The sequence below is a fragment of the Peromyscus maniculatus genome, chromosome 6 (genome assembly GCF_049852395.1).
Source record: "Peromyscus maniculatus bairdii isolate BWxNUB_F1_BW_parent chromosome 6, HU_Pman_BW_mat_3.1, whole genome shotgun sequence".
Lineage (NCBI taxonomy): Eukaryota > Metazoa > Chordata > Mammalia > Rodentia > Cricetidae > Peromyscus > Peromyscus maniculatus.
In genome coordinates, this window is record NC_134857.1 from 66,479,097 (window position 1) to 66,496,096 (window position 17,000).

The 17,000-nt window shown below is 44.5% G+C and overlaps 1 protein-coding gene and 2 non-coding genes across 3 annotated transcripts; all 3 read right to left on the minus strand.

Annotated features, from left to right (window-relative positions):
• On the minus strand, positions 1 to 4,881 carry Rps3a (ribosomal protein S3A). The gene is made up of 6 exons (XM_006985333.4): positions 4,724 to 4,881; positions 3,936 to 4,039; positions 3,484 to 3,671; positions 1,229 to 1,437; positions 586 to 695; positions 1 to 166 (listed from the first exon to the last, which is right to left on the minus strand). Exons 1-6 carry the CDS (start codon positions 4,783 to 4,785, stop codon positions 45 to 47), a joined length of 795 nt encoding a protein of 264 aa, XP_006985395.1. The 5' UTR covers positions 4,786 to 4,881; the 3' UTR covers positions 1 to 44.
• On the minus strand, positions 935 to 1,003 carry LOC121830612 (small nucleolar RNA SNORD73). The gene has a single exon (XR_006073824.1). It is a non-coding gene; the product is annotated as a small nucleolar RNA SNORD73 (small nucleolar RNA).
• On the minus strand, positions 2,611 to 2,678 carry LOC121830613 (small nucleolar RNA SNORD73). Its single transcript, XR_006073825.1, has one exon. It is a non-coding gene; the product is annotated as a small nucleolar RNA SNORD73 (small nucleolar RNA).
• Positions 4,882 to 17,000: the final 12,119 nt, after the last annotated feature.

Sequence of the window (17,000 nt, forward strand, 5' to 3'; positions counted from 1 at the left end):
TCACAAATAAAGACTTTTATTTGTCACTATTAGAAATCTGGATTTCAAACAGATTCTTGGACAGGTGGTTCATATCCATCCGCTCGTTCAACTTTAGCACCTGTCTCATCACCAGTAGCTTTTCCAGAACTACCACCTTCACCATGGAGCTCCATGAGTTTTCCCACTAAAAGGAAAAAAAAGAATCTTATTATAAACAAGTATCATAACTAAAACAATGCTCTTCCACACTACAAATACACAAGAAAACAGACCATTATCTTGCTCTAAAATTTTACATGTAATGCTGAGTGGTGGTGGTAGTGCACATATAATCCCAGCAGAGGCCAGCCTAGCCTTAGAGTGCCAGGACAGGGCTACACAGCAAAACCTTGTCTCAAAACAATTCCATGAAGAGAGCTGAAGAGTTGGCACTTGCTCTTGCATTGGAACTGGGTTCACCAGTCCCGGGGGAACTGAAGCCCTCTTCTGGACACAAGTCACCAGGAATATACATGGTGCCTATATATGCTGTTATCAATCTATGAAGTTTTAATCAGTCATTATAAAAAATGATGTATTTGTAAATCCTCATTTTTCACTTACATTCAAACTTGGGTTTCTTCAACATTTTTACTTTTCTAACAAAGACATCATGAAGAGGATAAATGGACTGGCAAGCCTTTTCTATGTCTTTCCCAATGCTGTCTGGAATCCTGCAAGACCAATAAACTTTTAAAAAACAACCAAGCAAACAAGAAATCCACCAAAGTGTAGTTTCTCACATAAGCACTTTTCTTTACGTTGAAAAAAAAAAAAAAAAAAAAAGAACTTTAGAAAATATCTAATGTGTAACACAAGCATCCTAATTAAAGATGTTTATAATATCTAGCAACAAAATCAGCGCCCTCCTTTTTTACATAACATCCTCTTAGCCATTTGTATTCTGCATGGGAACATCAGAAAAATGTAGCAGTTATCAGTGTATATCAACTGGGACCGAAACATTTTCTCATCATGTATTCCCATACATTATTATGAAAGTTTTGTCTATTTATTGTATATCTAACAACACATGTTTCACTATCCACTGTTAATACAGCTTCAACCAAAAAAAAAAAAAAAACCACCAGTGATTTAAATTAATGTCCAACTCTATTCTACCTTGCCACATACACCTACTCTTACAGAAAGATGATTCAACAGGCATTCAGGATGTTTTTTAAAGGAGGAAAAAAAAAACACTTACAATTTATTAACCACTTCCTTCAAGTCATTTGTCTGCACTTCTCGGGTCATGATTTCCATCATCTTCTTCCGGATCTGGCGGACCTGCTGGTGCTGTGCATAAGAGGTCTTGCGTATCTGGTTGTTGCGTTTTTTAGTGAAACCAACACAGAACAGACGGAGCAAATAACCATCAGTTGTCTTGACATCCACATGAGCTTCAATCATGGTCTAGGGAGAAAAGGACACTGTAAGCTCTAATGGTTTGTTTTTTTCTGAGACGGGGTCTCACTACTAGCTCTGGCTAGCCTCCCCTGTCTGTGTGCACCACCTCTACCAACCTTTGCAGCAGTTTTTAGGGCCTCAACCAATTCTTTAAATGCTAACATAAAGCTTGAAATGTCAAACCCATTATGTGACAGAAAGTATAAATATCTAGTTTACACAACTTCCTTAAAGTGAAATTAAGGATACCCCAAAATTCATTCTCTAAATGATTACTGTCATCTCACCCTTTACTTCTGTATCTATCAACACCTCCCTCCCCCCAAAAGAACAATTTTGGAAGTCAAATTCTAAGACAGCATACACAGGCTGAAACCACATGAATTTGTTTTCATCTTTTAAGAAGAAAAAAAAAAAAGGTTGTGTGTGGTAGCTTTAATCCCAGCACTCCAAGCAGGAGGCAGAAGAGATTGGATCTCTAATAAGAGTTTGAGTCCACCGTGGTCTACTTAGCAAGTTCCATCCCAGTCAAGGACACAGAGTAATAAGACCCTGTCTCAGAGAGGGAAGGAAAAAAAAAAAACCACTGACAAAATAGGCCAGGTACAATGACACATTATCTGTAATCCTTCACTCAGGATACAAAGGCAAATCATAAGTTCAAGGCCAGCTTGGTCTACATAGCAAGCACCACACCATAACAGGCTGGAGATCCTTTCTCCAAAGGAAAAAGGTAAAACTTCTGCTGTAAGAGCATTTTTAATCCCTTTTATTCCAAACTAAAGCCATGCCAAGGACATATAATCCCACAGCTAGCTCCATATTAAAATTAAAAATCATAATTGGACCATATTTCCATCTTTTAAAGGGTCATTTTAGTGGCAAAATGATTTGATCTCTTTGCATTTTATAAATTATATACCTTGAGTTTTAAAACATACCTAGTATCGGCCATGAGTGGTGGCACACACCTTCAATCCCAGCACTCAGGAGGCAGAAGCAAGGTTCTCTTTGTGAGTTTGAGGCCAGCCTGGGCAGCAGTTAGACCCTGTCTCAAAAAATAAAAATCTCAAAAAAAAAAAAAAAAAAAAAAAAAAAAAAAAAAAAAAAACAAAAAAAAAACTTGACTTCCACTGCAAAAAGAATGGACCAATACTTAAACTGCATAGTCTGTAAGGGAATGTCAGAACGTAACGGTAAAATCAGGGTGTTTCATTTGGGACCGAAACATTTTGTCATCATCCATTCCCATATACAATTTGCCAATCCTGTTACCTGGACACATCTGGATGGTCATTTCCTGAATCGATATGGTTATTGATTTGTTAGTCCCTGAGATAAAGCTCAATCACCTGCATCAGTTATCTCATCTTCACAACTCAATAGCTTTTACAATAAAGAAATCAAGCTGCTAAGTAAGCTTGTTACTGTCCAAGGACAAAATAAATGGGGACCGAATGACATTAGCCCCACACCAGCAGCTCTGCACTGTTACACTTCACCATCAGAGACAATCAAATGAGCTAGAGCCACCTTTTCACTATCAACTCAGATGGCAGCCCTAAAATAGTCTCTAAACTGGCAAAGCTGCCCCCTACCTGTGTGTCCTTTAACAAGTAAATATTGGGCCAGGGGACGTAGCTCACTATTCGGAAAGCCATAGTTCTACCCCCAGCACCCAACGATACACAGCATCTTGGCCACAATTTAAAATGTTGTCAGTCACAAGGGCAGGGGAGTTCAGAGGAAGAACTCAGACAAGTGGGTGAAAAACACTATTTCATCAGCTCTGCTAGCAGTTTTCCATCTAGGAGCTACTTAACAATATATAAACAGCATGGGAAAAATACAACTATTCATTCTTGAAGTTTAAGAAAAAATTATGACTTACTTCACTGACATATAAACACAAGAGGACCCAACTGTGGGCTGGTGCTTAATACCAAGAAAACAATCCAAGGTTTGAAATGAAGTCCAACTCTCCATTCCATGTTTCGATCCTTCCAATCACACCACACGCACTACACGCTCAAATGAAGGCTAGGGTCTCACCTGCCACTTTTTAACCATGGAACACATTTTGTCCCGGGTAAGATCCATGCCATGGAAGTTAGTCAGACAGTTTTTGCCCTGAACATCCTCAGTAATTAGCTTGAATTTCCTAAACGCAACTTCGTCATTCTGTAGATCAGCAAGGCTCACTTCAAACACACGACCCTTGAGGCCATCAGATGCGATTTCTACAAAAGAACCAAAGATCCTGTTAACTTGTTACAAAAAAAATCCACCTAGACACCAGTGACTTACTGGCAATACCCAACCAAACATTTTCTTGGTTAAATTCTAAAAGCACCTCCTTGCTGCCACAATGTATGAAAAACTAGCACCCCACATGCCAAGCCTGAAACCACTGGGCTGATTTTCCCATCCTAGGACACATGCAGACTCTCACAGGACACATGCAGTAGGTTGAGGACCAAGCAAAACAATCATACAGTACTCACTGGTTCCTTGAGTCCTCGTGACTAGTGTCTTTCCAATGTTTCTAATATTGAACATCGCCGGAGCTTTCACATCATACCAATCTTTCTTCGAAAATGGATCAACCCTGGATTTGAGAGAAAAGAGGCAGAAGCTCAAGCTTCTTGGCGAATCCTAAGATTACGACTGCCAACTTTAAACGTCCCTTAGCCTCAATACTTCTGCCGACATATCATGTCCCGGGCAGAATCTTAAGCCTGCCTTGCGTTTAACACAGAAGGACGCCCCTCGCCGTGCGGGGAGCGTCCGCACGGCTGGCTCGTCCGTCACCGGGACAAACCGGTAAGTTGGGGGCCATGCCTCCTCCGCTCCACAGGCAGGAGCACACACTTGCTCGGAACCTGAAGCTCTCGTGATGCTAACTAGTCCCCAACAGGACCCAGGGGTAACCGAGTGCCAGGAGCTCCCGGGCTGCACGAGGTCCCAGCACGGGGAGTGACGTGGGGTCCCGTGCAGATGGACAACCGGAGTGACTGCCGAGCGTTCGGGGCATTCAAAGCGCCGCGGGCTGCAAGCCACCCGGGAGCCCACCGTGCGCAGCACGCGGTCTCGGCGACGGAAGCCCGGCTCACACCCGGCCGAGGCGGGGAGAGGCGGCCGGGCGTCCGTCCGTCCGGAGCGCACCGGCCAGCGGCGTCGCCGCGCAATCCGCCCCGCATCGGCCCCATCCGCGCCCCCGCTGCAGCCTAGCCCCTGCCCACCACCTCCTGCGGGACCCAGAGGCCGGCGCCCCGCAGAATCCGCCACTCACACTTTCTTCTTGGCGCCCTTCTTGCCGCCTTTCGTCAGGCGCTTGTTCTTGCCGACCGCCATGGTGCTGCGGGGAGAGCCAAAAGGGCGGAAGTAGAGCTCGCGCGAGAACTTACGCGAGCGGGGCGGGGAGCGCTGTCGACGTGACCCTGGCTCTTCCGCCCTTCCGGCTTTCACAATCTCGCGACGCTAAGTCAGCGGCTCGCTTCCCCCGCCGCCGCCACCCCCACGCCCCCCGCGCGCGCACCGTGCCGCGACAGCGCCCCCGTGTGTCGGGAGGCCACCACTTGAACATGGATTTGCTGTCCCTGATTCGAAGCCAAACGCTCTAGGGAAGAAACCTACCCTCAATGTTAGCACAGGAGACGGCTCAGTAGGCATCTCCCTGTCCGGAAACTTCCCACCCTCAGGGCAACGGAAACCACAGGAAACCTGATGTGTGCACCAGCCAGGGCGAGCCTGCGCGCTCCTGGGCACGGTGAAGTCTCCGAGGCAGCCCGCGGCCTGCTGAGCGGCCTCCCGACACACGGGGGCGCTGTCGCGGCATGGTGCGCGGGTGGTGGATTTCAGCTCCTACCTCCTTCTGCCCCGGCCTTCTAAATCAGTCTTCCTAAACCCGTCATCCCATCTGCGGTCCTTCAGTCTCTCAACATGTCTCAGCTGTCGGTAGTCTCCTACAGTCCTTATTTTATAACAGTGTGACTATATTTAACACTACTCAAGTGTACAACACCTCCAGTCCTAGGTCTTCAGAGATAGACCTCATTATGTAGCCCAGGCTGTCCTCAAAGAATCTTTATAATCGGACATGTGGGTGCTAGGAATTGAACTCAGGACCTCTGGAAGAGGAGCCAGTGCTCTTAACCTCTGAGCCATCTCTTTGGCCTGAGTTCTCTTATGTCCTCTCTGGCCAAAGCCAGACAAACAAACAAAAATAAATTTAAAAAAATAAACAAAAAACAAAAACCAGTGACCAAGCCAGATATCAACTCCCTATTCACCAGGGTCCCAAGAAGTTTTACATCTTTTTTTTTCAAAATATATTGACTCTGATTTGAGAGGAGGACTACTGTCATGTTGCCCTATATTTGGGAAATGACAAAAATGTCCCATTTCCAGTCCGATTATAAAGATAACATATACCCAGAGGTCCAAGACTAAATACAAGAAAGGCTAAAGCTGTATAGTTAAGGGCACACCATAAACTTTAAAGGAAATCATGGAGCCAGGAGTGATGACACACCCCTGTAAACCCAGCATTCAGAAGGCCAAGACAAGATTCTTTGAGGACAGCCTGGGCTACATAATGAGGTCTATCTCTGAAGGAGGTAGGAGCTGAAATCCAGAGGGGATTTTCAGATTCAAAAGCTTGGAGAGGAGAAGCTGTGTGTGGCTATGAAGGCTGTGATGGGACCTAATGACTCTCAAGTAGAGCCTGAGGGCAAGGCAAAGCTCTCGGAGTACAACGTCCAGTGTGTTTGCCAGGCATGCCCAGGCACAGACTGGGGAGTTCGAGAGCTTTGAACATGACCGATGGGTACAAAGATAGCTTCGCTAACAGAGAAGGATGGCATGATCGGCTCCCTTGATGAAGAAAAAGTCCAGGTGAGGAGCATCTTGATGCCATGATTAGTGAGGCTTCGGGTCCCATCAAATGTCTAACGTGTATGAAGCCCTGGGTCTGATCTTCAGCACAGTTCACCATCACCTTCCCCCCACCACAAAAAAAAGTTTCAAAGATAGTAGACTTTATTTTTCTTACTTCAATTTAAAACCACAAAAACAAAGGGCTAGGAATGTGGCCTGGTTCCTAGCATGCTCATCTAGCGTGCACAGAGCCCTGGGTTTTCATACCTAGCACCACATTAACTGGGCGTAAAGCACAAGCCTGAGACGCTGGGCAGTGCTGGTGCACACCTTCAATCCCAGCAGTCTGGGTAATCCCAGCGTTCAGGAGGCAGAGGCAGGTGGATCTCTGAGTTTGAGGCCAGTCTGCTCTACAGAATGGGTTCCTGGACAGTCAGTACTACACAGAAAATCCCTGTTTAAAAAAAAGAAGAAACTCATGCCTGAAATCGCAGCCCTCAGGAAGTGTAGAGGATCAGAAGTTCAAGGTAACCCAAAACACATAGGGAGCTACATGAGACCCTGTATCACTTTTTTTTCTAGCTTTCTTTGAAGTTTTAATTAATTAATTAGTTATGAGTACACTGTCTGCATGTACACCTGCATGCCAGAAGAGGGTGCCAGATCTCACTACAGATGGTTGTGAGCCATCATGTGGTTACTGGGAATTGAACTCAGGACCTCTGGAAGAGCAGCCAGTGTTCTTAACTGCTTAGCCATCTCTCTGCCTGTATTACTCTGAATTCATCCCAGCATTCAGGAAGTGAAGACAATTAGATCACTGTGTTGGAGGCTAGCCTGGTCTACATAGTGAGTTCCAGGCCTGTCAGATCTAGTATAAAGGAGAATCTGGCTTTATTATTGTTTTATTAATTGTTTAAATACTACATATTTTGGTCATGTTTTCCCCTCCCTGAATTCCTCCCAGATCCTCCAGTTTCCCTACCCCCCCTTTTGTTATTTTTCTATCTTTCAAAAACAAAAAAATCCACAAAAATGAAAATCAAAACAAACAAGCCAAAGACCATTGCCAAAACAAAGCAAAATGAAACAAAAAGTCCACAGAAATACCGCTGAGTTAGTTTTGTGTCCACCAACTGCTCTTGGGCATGTGGCCTACCCTGGAGTGTGGTTGACACACAGTGAGACTCCATTGGAGAAAACTGATTTTCTCCTTGTCAGTGGGTATCAGATACAGATAGCTTCTTGGTTAGGGGTGGGACCCCGTATGCACTTCTCCCCCTTATGAGCCCATCAGGCTGGGACCTGTGCAGGTCCTGCGTTTACTGACACAGTCTCCGAGTTCTCTTACGTGCATCAATCCTGTTGTGTCCGGAAGATGCTATGTCCTTGGAGTCATCCATCATCTCTGGTTCTTGCAATCTTTTTGCTTCCTATTCCACATAGTTCTGACTCTTGGGGGGATGGAGACATTCCATGTAGGACTGAGTGCTCCCATGTAGGACTGAGTGCTCCAAAGTCTCACATTCTCTGCACATTGCCCAATTGTGAATCTCTTTGTTAATTTACTGTAAGAAGAAACTTGTCTTGATGTGGCTGAGTGGGGCCCTGATCTATGGGTGTGGAAGTATGTCATTGAGAGTCATCTTGCTATGTTCCTTTAGCAATAGCAAAATGTTACGTTTTCCCCTAAGCCCCTGACCTATCCAATCTTGGGCTCTTGGCCACTTTAGCAGTGTCAGGTATGGGTTCTATCTCATGGAGTGGACATTAAATCCAATTAACAATTGGTTGATTCGTCCCATATGATTTGTGCCACCATTGTACCAGTCTGTCTTGCAGGCGAGTCGCTTTCATAGGTTGCAGGGTTTGTAGCTGGGTGATATTGGTGATTGCCTTTTCCCTCCAGTCTCGTGAAGAGTACTTCCCAGCACCATTAATGCTAGTCAGCAGGACAGAAGCTATTAGGGAAGCACCAGCTTGACTTCTCCATGTTCAGCGACGTAAGTAAGCATTCTCTTCGGCGACAGGACCTTACTGTCAGGTTGTGGAGAGTAACCAATGGCCTTGGCAATAGTCTGAGTTGTTTGGGGGTTCCGTGGGACCCCCCTTTTGCCAATGACGAAACAAGATGTAGCCCATTCCTGGCACTGGAGGTTTCACTCGGTGGCGTGTCTAGTTGGTGTACTCTCTCCCTATTATTTGGTCACTCCACTTAGATTCCTTTCACAGATGTGTCTGTATTTGGGAAGCTTCTACAGCAGTCGGTTTCCAGACGGCCTTTCAAATGACCTGTGGTGTTAGCTGTCCCTCTTTACCCTTCTCCCCCATTCCTTTCCCTGTTTAATCCTCCTCTATCATTCTCCCCTTTGTCTCCATAGCACTGTATTCTAGTTCCCCCTCCTTAGCTGAATCCCTCCCCCACCCCGTTCCCTGAGATACCTAACCTCTGTGGAGACTCAGATTACAGAACACATTTTGAAAGCTTCAAAGCTAGCATCCATGTAAGAGAAAACAAACAGTATTTGTCTTTGGGGGCCTGGGTTACTTCACTCAGGAAGAATTTTTTTTTCTAGCTCCATTTACCGGCAGATTTCATTTTTCTTAACAGCTGCATCGTATTCCATTGTGTGAACTCTTAACAGCTGAATCATATTCCATTGTGTGAACTCTTAACAGCTGCATCGTATTCCATTGTGTGAACTCTTAACAGCTGCATCGTATTCCATTGTGTGAACTCTTAACAGCTGCATCGTATTCCGTTGTGTGAACATACCACATTTTTGCTAGCTATTCATCCACTAGTGGCCATCTAAGTTGTTTCCCGTTTCTGGCTGTTAGGAACAAAGAAGCAGTGAACATGGTGGCAATGTCTTCGTAGGAGGTAGCGTCCTTGGGGTGTATGCTCCAGACTGATATAGCTGCATCTTGTGGTCAGTCAACTCTCAGCTTTCTGAGGAACTGCCATGCTAATCTCATTAGTGTCTGTACGGTTTGCACTCCCCCCAGCAATGATAAGTGTTCTCCTTTCCCAACATCCTCGCCGGCACGAGCAATCATTTCTTTTATTGATCTTGGCAATTCTGGTTGGTGTAAGATGAAGTTTCGAAGTAGTTTTTATTTGCATTTCTCTGATGACTACAGATGTTGAACATTTATTCAAGTGTCTCTCCGCTATTTGTGTTTCATCTTCTGAGAACTCTGTTTAGTCTGTACCCTATTTTTAATGGAATCATTTGTTTTCATGAAGTTCAGGTTTTGTTTTTACTTCTTTATATAGTCTAGACACTAATCCTCTCTCTTAGTCACTGTTCTATTGCTGTGAAGAGACACCATGACCAAGGCAGGTCATATAAAAGAAAGCATTTAAATTTGAGGCTTGCTTATAGTTTCAGGGGGTCAGTCCATTATTATTATCATGGTGGAGAACATGTCAGTATCCAGGCCGAAATTGTGCTGGAGAAGTAGCTGAGAACTACATCCTGATCTCTAGGCAACAGGCAGAAAGAGACACTGGGCCTGGCATGGGTTTTTGAAACCTCAAAGTCCACCCTCAGTGACACACTTCCTCCAACAAGACCACACACACCTCCTCCAGCAAGGCCACACCCACTCCAGCAAGGCCACACCTCCTCCAGCAAGGCCACACCCACTCCAGCAAGGTCACATCCACTCCAACAAGGCCACACCCACTCCAGCAAGGCCACACCTACTCCAACAAGGGCAGCTTCTAATGCTTCTCAAACAGTTCACCCACTGGGGCACTGAGCATGTAAATATCTATGAGCTATGGGAGCCATTCTCATTCAAACCACCACATCGTCCATCGGATGGGCCATTGGCAAAGATCTTTTCCTGTACAGAAGCTTTTCAGCTTCATGAGAAACTCTGACTTCAAAAACCACCACAAAGGCCGGGCGGTGGTGGCGCACGCCTTTAATCCCAGCACTCGGGAGGCAGAGCCAGGCGGATCTCTGTGAGTTCGAGGCCAGCCTGGGCTACCAAGTGAGTTCCAGGAAAGGCGCAAAGCTACACAGAGAAACCCTGTCTTGAAAAACCAAAAAAAAAAAAAAAAAAAAAAAAAACCACCACAAAGTGAAACCAAAAATCATGACGGGGCGGGAGGTTACGAGTTCCTTTGACAGCCTTTACACGGCCCTCGGTTCAACCTCTAGCTCGTGAATAGAACACAGCGAACGTGCTTAGCTGAAAAGACTCTTGGCTGCCCTCGCTTCCTCTTAGCCTCACCGTCTCTCCGACTCCTACGAGGTCATTCTGCTTCAGCCATGGATAAATTCCTTAAAATCCCCTGAACTAGATAGACAAGCTTCCCTTGCTCACATCCCCTCACCCCTCCTTAGCAGGCACATGCTTCCCTCACACCTGCTCCCTGGACACCTAGCATTACCTGCTAGACAGATGACAAAACATGTCCCTTTCTCACTGTGTGCAAGGAAGGGACACCAGTGGTCTTTTTCTCCTCTCTGCCTCATGCCTTGGTACATAGTAACTCCTCAGGATATTTAGTGACTAAACAGAGAAGGTTAGAGGACATCAGTCACATACAGTTTGTGAACCAGTCCATATATTCAGATAACTTTAGGAATCAACAAGACAATGAATGGTAAATTTTGCCAATCATGAAACAACAGCAATGAAAACCCCAACATTTCCTAACAACATCATTTCATTTAAAATTTATATTTTGACTACCCAAATAAAAGTAAGATGTCTCCTAATAAAAATTCAGTTCTGGTTGGGCATGGTGGCACACCCCTTTAATTCCAGTACCCAGGAAGCAGAGGCAAGCAGATCTCTGAGTTTGAAACCAGCCTGGTCTACAGAGGGAGTTCCAGGACACCCAGGACTACACAAATCAATCTTGTCTAAAAAAAAATAATTAATTAATTAATTAATAAAAGTCGGTTTTATTCAGTGAAGAAGTTAGCTCCACCACCACCACCCACCATCCTGACTTTTAGTTTTGCTTTTATGTTGTTGTTTTTTAAAGTCGGGGTCTCTGATGAAGCTAAAAAGCCTGTGTACAGAAGAGGACACCATCCTCGGAAACAGTGGCAGCTCCAGAGAGGGAAAAAGATCTCTACCATTACACATACATAGACCTTATTCCTTTCGTGTCGTTACAGACTAGTGAAAACTGGTGACCGTGGACATCAGTGGTTCCTTCAAAACAATATTCTGTCTAATAAACTGGGAAGCTAGGCATAGCAGTGATGCTTGGGAGACTGGGCAGGAGGGTCAGTTCAAGGGCAGCCTGAGGTATGTAGTGAGACCCAGTCTCAAGCAAGCAATAATAATAATGTATTGTATTAATTCTATACTGGCAGAGTCTCTTAGTCCCTCCCTCCCTCCCTCTCTATCTCTCTCCTTTCTTTTTCAGTGTTAGATAGAACCCAGGACCACCTACAACCCCATTCTTTAAACACAAGTGCTCAAGCACTGAGTTCCACACCCAGCCAACAGTAATAATTTGACTCCAATGTCTTTGTAGCTGGCATTTCACTATTGTAAAACTTTCCCAATAGAATTTATTATAGACCCCCCTCCCCACAGGTGAAAGACCCCCACCAAAGGCCCAGACACAGTTCCCCCCAAAACCCAGAAGAGCTGAGGGAAGAGGTATCTTAAAACAAACAGAACTGAGTCAGTTCCCCCTGAGTCAGTTCCCCCTTCCTGGAGAGGGTGAAGTCAGGTGTTTTCAAAAGAACAAAGTCAGGATGTCTGGTGGTGACCAATTAACCACCAGATGCCGCTCTCCAGAGATAACATGACCAGACCCCGGAGATGGGTTGTAAAACTCCTGACAGGGCAAACAGATAAGCTGAAATAAGACAAAGTCCAGGCCCAGGAAAAACTAGACCAATCAAGGATGGACCCGTACTAACCCCCTCCCCTCTAAGGAATTTTGTGGGTTTTGCCTATAAAAACTAATTTCCCCAAGAAAGAATAACTCCTCCCTGCCTCACTGCGCTGCGGCCAGTGAGTGCTTGAGATGAGTTCTCTGTTGCGACTTGTAACGGAAATAAACCTTGCTTTTGCATCCTCAGTGGTCTCTCTGGGGGTCACGATCTGGGCATAACAACAGGCTGCCAACTCCAGAATAAAAACTGAATTTACTTTCTCTTTCTACCCAAGAGTAAAAACTACAGTGGGAGACATGAATGAAGCCAGCCATGTCTAGGTTTTTGTATCTTTCCGTTTCTTCCCCTGCCTCCTTTAGGCAGGGTCTCGCTCTGCAGCTCAGGAAGACCCGAGAGTCTGGGCAGCCCGGACATGCCTCTGACTCATAGCAGTTCTCCAGCCTCAGCCTCCTGAGTGCGGGGATCACACGCACAAGGCACTGTGCTAACGGAAGGACAGCTTTCAGGGCTCTCGGCATTCTGTGGATGCTAGGGCTGGATGTCTTCTGTCATCCGGAGTGGCAGTCCAAATAAATTGTGATTTTTTTGGAACCAAGAAGTGCCCTCTGGTCAAAAGTGACTTGGCATTTGTTTATTTTGCCTCTCTCTCTATTTTTCTCTTCTGTTTTGAACATGTCATTCTTTCTAAAATAACAGCATTTTAAATAGGATTTGGCTGGGAGCTTGAAGTTTAGTACTTATTTAATTAATGGGTAGAAATGTTTCCAGTAGATGAAGAAATTTGAGGAGATCTTGGGTCGTTATTTTATTTGTTTGTTTGTTTGTTTGTTTGTTTGTTTGTTTGTTTTGAGACAGGGTATCTCTGTGTAGTTTTGGTGCCTGTCCTGGATCTTGCTCTGTAGACCAGGCTGGCCTTAAACTCACAGAGATCTGTCTGGCTCTGCCTCCTGAATGCTGGGATTAAAAGTCAGCTTGGGTCATTATTTTTATTTTTAGAATTCTGCTTTTTTGGAAGCCAGACATGGTGGTACACACCTTTAATCCTAGCACTCAGGAGGCAGAGGCAGATAAATCTCTGACTTTGAGGCCAGCCTGATCTATGGAGTGAGTTTCAGGAATTCTGCAAATTTCAAATGTCTTTGTAATGACAACATTCCCCAAAATGCTTAGATGATAATACAGATTGGGCAGTCTAACCTGCAAACATGAAATGTTTCAAAATCTGAACATGTGTGACCACTGAAATTAAAAATTTCACATGGTAAAACTTGGTTCAGGCTCAAAATTATTAAAAAATATTTGTATAAAATATGCTGACCATGGTAATGCATGACTTTATATTAGTCAGGAGGCAGAAGCAGATGGATCTCTGTGAGTTCAAGACCAGCCTGCTCTAAACAGCTAGTTCCAGGTTAGCTGTGGCTACATAGTAAGACCTTTTTGCCGGGCGGTGATGGCGCACGCCTTTAATCCCGGCACTCAGGAGGCAGAGGCAGGTGGATCTCTGTGAGTTCGAGGCCAGCCTGGGCTACCAAGTGAATTCCAGAAAAGGCGCAAAGCTACACAGAGAAACCCTGTCTCGAAAAACAAAACAAAACAAAACAAAAGACCCTTTCTCCAAAAATAAATAAACAAATAAAAATAATTGTAGTGTTGCTTAGCAGTAGAGCATATGCCTGCATGCACTGGATTCAATTCCCAACACTAAAAGTTAATTATTTATTATTATATAAAATTACTCTCAGGCTATGCGTGGAAGCCATGTGCCGCCATGTCCAGCTATATAAGGACCACAGTTTAACACATTTAGAAAAGATACATCTGTAAATACTGTGATAAAGGTCATAGTGTGGGGCTTTCAACTTTAACTCAAAGTTGTTACATGGGAGACTTCCAATTAAATTCAGGGTTCTACTGATAATGACAGAAACTTCCAATTCAAGGTCTTTTGACAAGGACTTTGATGTGATGGCACATGCCTGTGACCCCAACCTTTCTCAGTGGAGGATTGGAAAAGTCAGGAGTTGAGGCTCATCTCTACCTAGAGTGAACTTGAAGGCAGTCTGGACTATCTGAGACCCTCCTCCCAGAAAAGAAAGACTTAAAATTTAGGGGTAGATTGTCTAAGAAAGGATAAACCATTTAGTATTTGGGTTGATTAATCATTCAGCTCCCTGTGAGCACAGACATTGTTAGTTATTAAAGCAGCCGAGAGAGAGAGAGAGAGAGAGAGAGAGAGAGAGAGAGAGAGAGAGAGAGAGAGAGAGAGAGACTTTTTCTGACCTTAGGCATGACAGGGAATGGGAGCATTTTGTCACCCAGGTACGTTGATGGCCAAAATGCCTACAGAAGAAGATGGAATGTGGCCCCTAATGGGGTAGCATGACTTCTGTAGTCCACCAGGGAATCTGGGAAGTGTAGTCTTTCAGCAGGAAACTATCATTCCTAACTCTGAGAGAATATAAAAACTTCAGGACACGGGTGTTACAGCTGCTTTCTGCTGAGGAGGGTCTTTGTCCCATCGAAGAGAGGGTTCTCTGGTCATGTAGCAGGGGGAGAGCCTTAACTTGATCTGCTTTGATGAATCAGATGATTGCCATCCTGTAGTCCTGAAGAGACTTGGAAAATAATCATTACAGGGCTGAAAGCAGATGATTTGGTTACAGAGTTGACTGATTTTCTGGGAAGGCTGAGGGACGGAGAGAGCAGAGGGATGGTGTAGGTCCACACAGAGTCGATTCATGGTTGACAGTGACTGGTTCCATTGCTGTTGTACTGAAATGAGGTATCGAGCTAACAGAAGCATTGAGGGCTACAGAGCATGGAAGGAAGGCAGCAGGAGAAAACACAGGACTGATGTCCAGAACTGTGTCTGCGACGGGAGAAAACACAGGACTGATGTCCAGAACTGTGTCTGCGACAAGAGAAAACACAGGACTGATGTCCAGAACTGTGTCTGGCCTGGCGTGAAAGGTGGGAAGGTCCACCACAGCCGGAGTCTCTCCACAGCATCCATGAGAGCCATTCCGAGAGCTTGTGGAACATTTTGTGTGGGTCTAGGGGGAAGTTCCGTAAGGAAAACATTTAAAAGGCTGGAAGAAAACATAAGTATGAATGTAATATGAAGGAAGGAGTGATCCAGGGGAAGAGCCAGAAGGAACTTTTTTTGGTCCTTTTTTTTTTTTTTTTTTTTGGTTTTTCGAGACAGGGTTTCTCTGTGTAGCTTTGGAGCCTGTCCTGGAACTCACTCTGTAAAACAGGCTGGCCTCGAACCTACAGAGATCCGCCTGCCTTTGCCTCCCGAGTGCTGGGATTAAAGGCATGTGCCACCACCGCCTGGCATGGTCCCTGTGTCTTTAGGCCCCATTTAAACCAGTTAGGCCTGTTGGTGTGGAAGCCCCATAGTTCGAGGAGGGAACAGATCTCATCCGTGGCAGTAGGCAGATTCGGTCCTTCTTAATCTTGGAGTACTGCATCAGTCAAGGATGTGACCTGAGCTGGTGAGACTGAGGGGTGAATTGATGCACAGAAAGCTTCAGTCCTGCTGTTTTTTTTTTTTTTTAATATTTATTTATTTATTATGTATATAGCATGTATGACTGCAGGCCAGAAGAGGGCGCCAGATCTCATTACAGATGGTTGTGAGCCACCATGTGGTTGCTGGGAATTGAACTAAGGACCTCTGGAAGAGCAGTTAGTGCTCTTAACCTCTAAGCCATCTCTCCAGCCCCCAGTCCTGCTGTTTTAGTTCTGAGCCCCCGAACAATGCCCAGGGTGGTAAAAAAGAGGGATGAATTGAATGGCCCGTGGCCCATTAGTCTCCTCTTAGAGGTCATCCAAATTGCTTTTAGGGTTTGGGGCATTCTTCAAGGCTGACAGACGGCCATGAGAAGAGCAGCAGTTTGAGAGAGAGGGTCCACCATACGGTCATGATAAAACCGAACGGTTGACAAAGATTCCCAACTTAAGTCAGGAAGTAACAGCTGTACAGCTTTATGGGAATCATGAAGGGACAAAGGGACACGAGGGACTTTTACATCAAGATTAACAAGAGTCAATATAACATAAGGTTAAATATGAAGTTAACATAAGGTTAAAATTGTACAACCGGCTGGACCGTGTGTTCTGTAGGAGGATAAGGTGACTGAAATCAGCCGTTTGTTACACCAGACTCCGGCATGAGGAACCCGCACCTGGACGCTGTGTAAGAGATGTCAGTTAAAGTCAGCATCTAAGCAATGCACCTGAACAGAAAGTGCCTAGCTGATATTTCTTGCTTTCACAAATGATGAACTTTGTATATTTGTTTTGATATTAACGATACCTGTTATTATTTAATAAAAAAAAAGGTGTCTTGGATAAAACATAATTTTTGGTTAGAAACACTTGATTAAAGTAAAATTTTAAAATTGTAACTATTACCTTAAATGGACATATCTAGTATTTTAAAACATAACAATATATATTTTTGTTGGCATCAAATTGTCTGAGGATTATACAGTAAATATATTTTATATTGTCAGACTGCATAAAGAGACAATTTAATTCTAAGTTACATTTCCCCAAAAGAAATGATTTCTAATTTCCAAATTTAAAAAGTATATTCCCAGAGACAGTGACTGCCTTATCAAGCATAAATTATTCACTTTACAAAGTTTTCTAAAATTAACCCTATTAACAGAACTTTCAAAAAATTCTCTACATTTTCATTCCATACACTCACCCAACAGATGATGGAAGCAGTCAGTCATGTCAAATCTGTAATAAATGATTTACACGTCACACGAACTGAATTAACGAAGAAGGCCA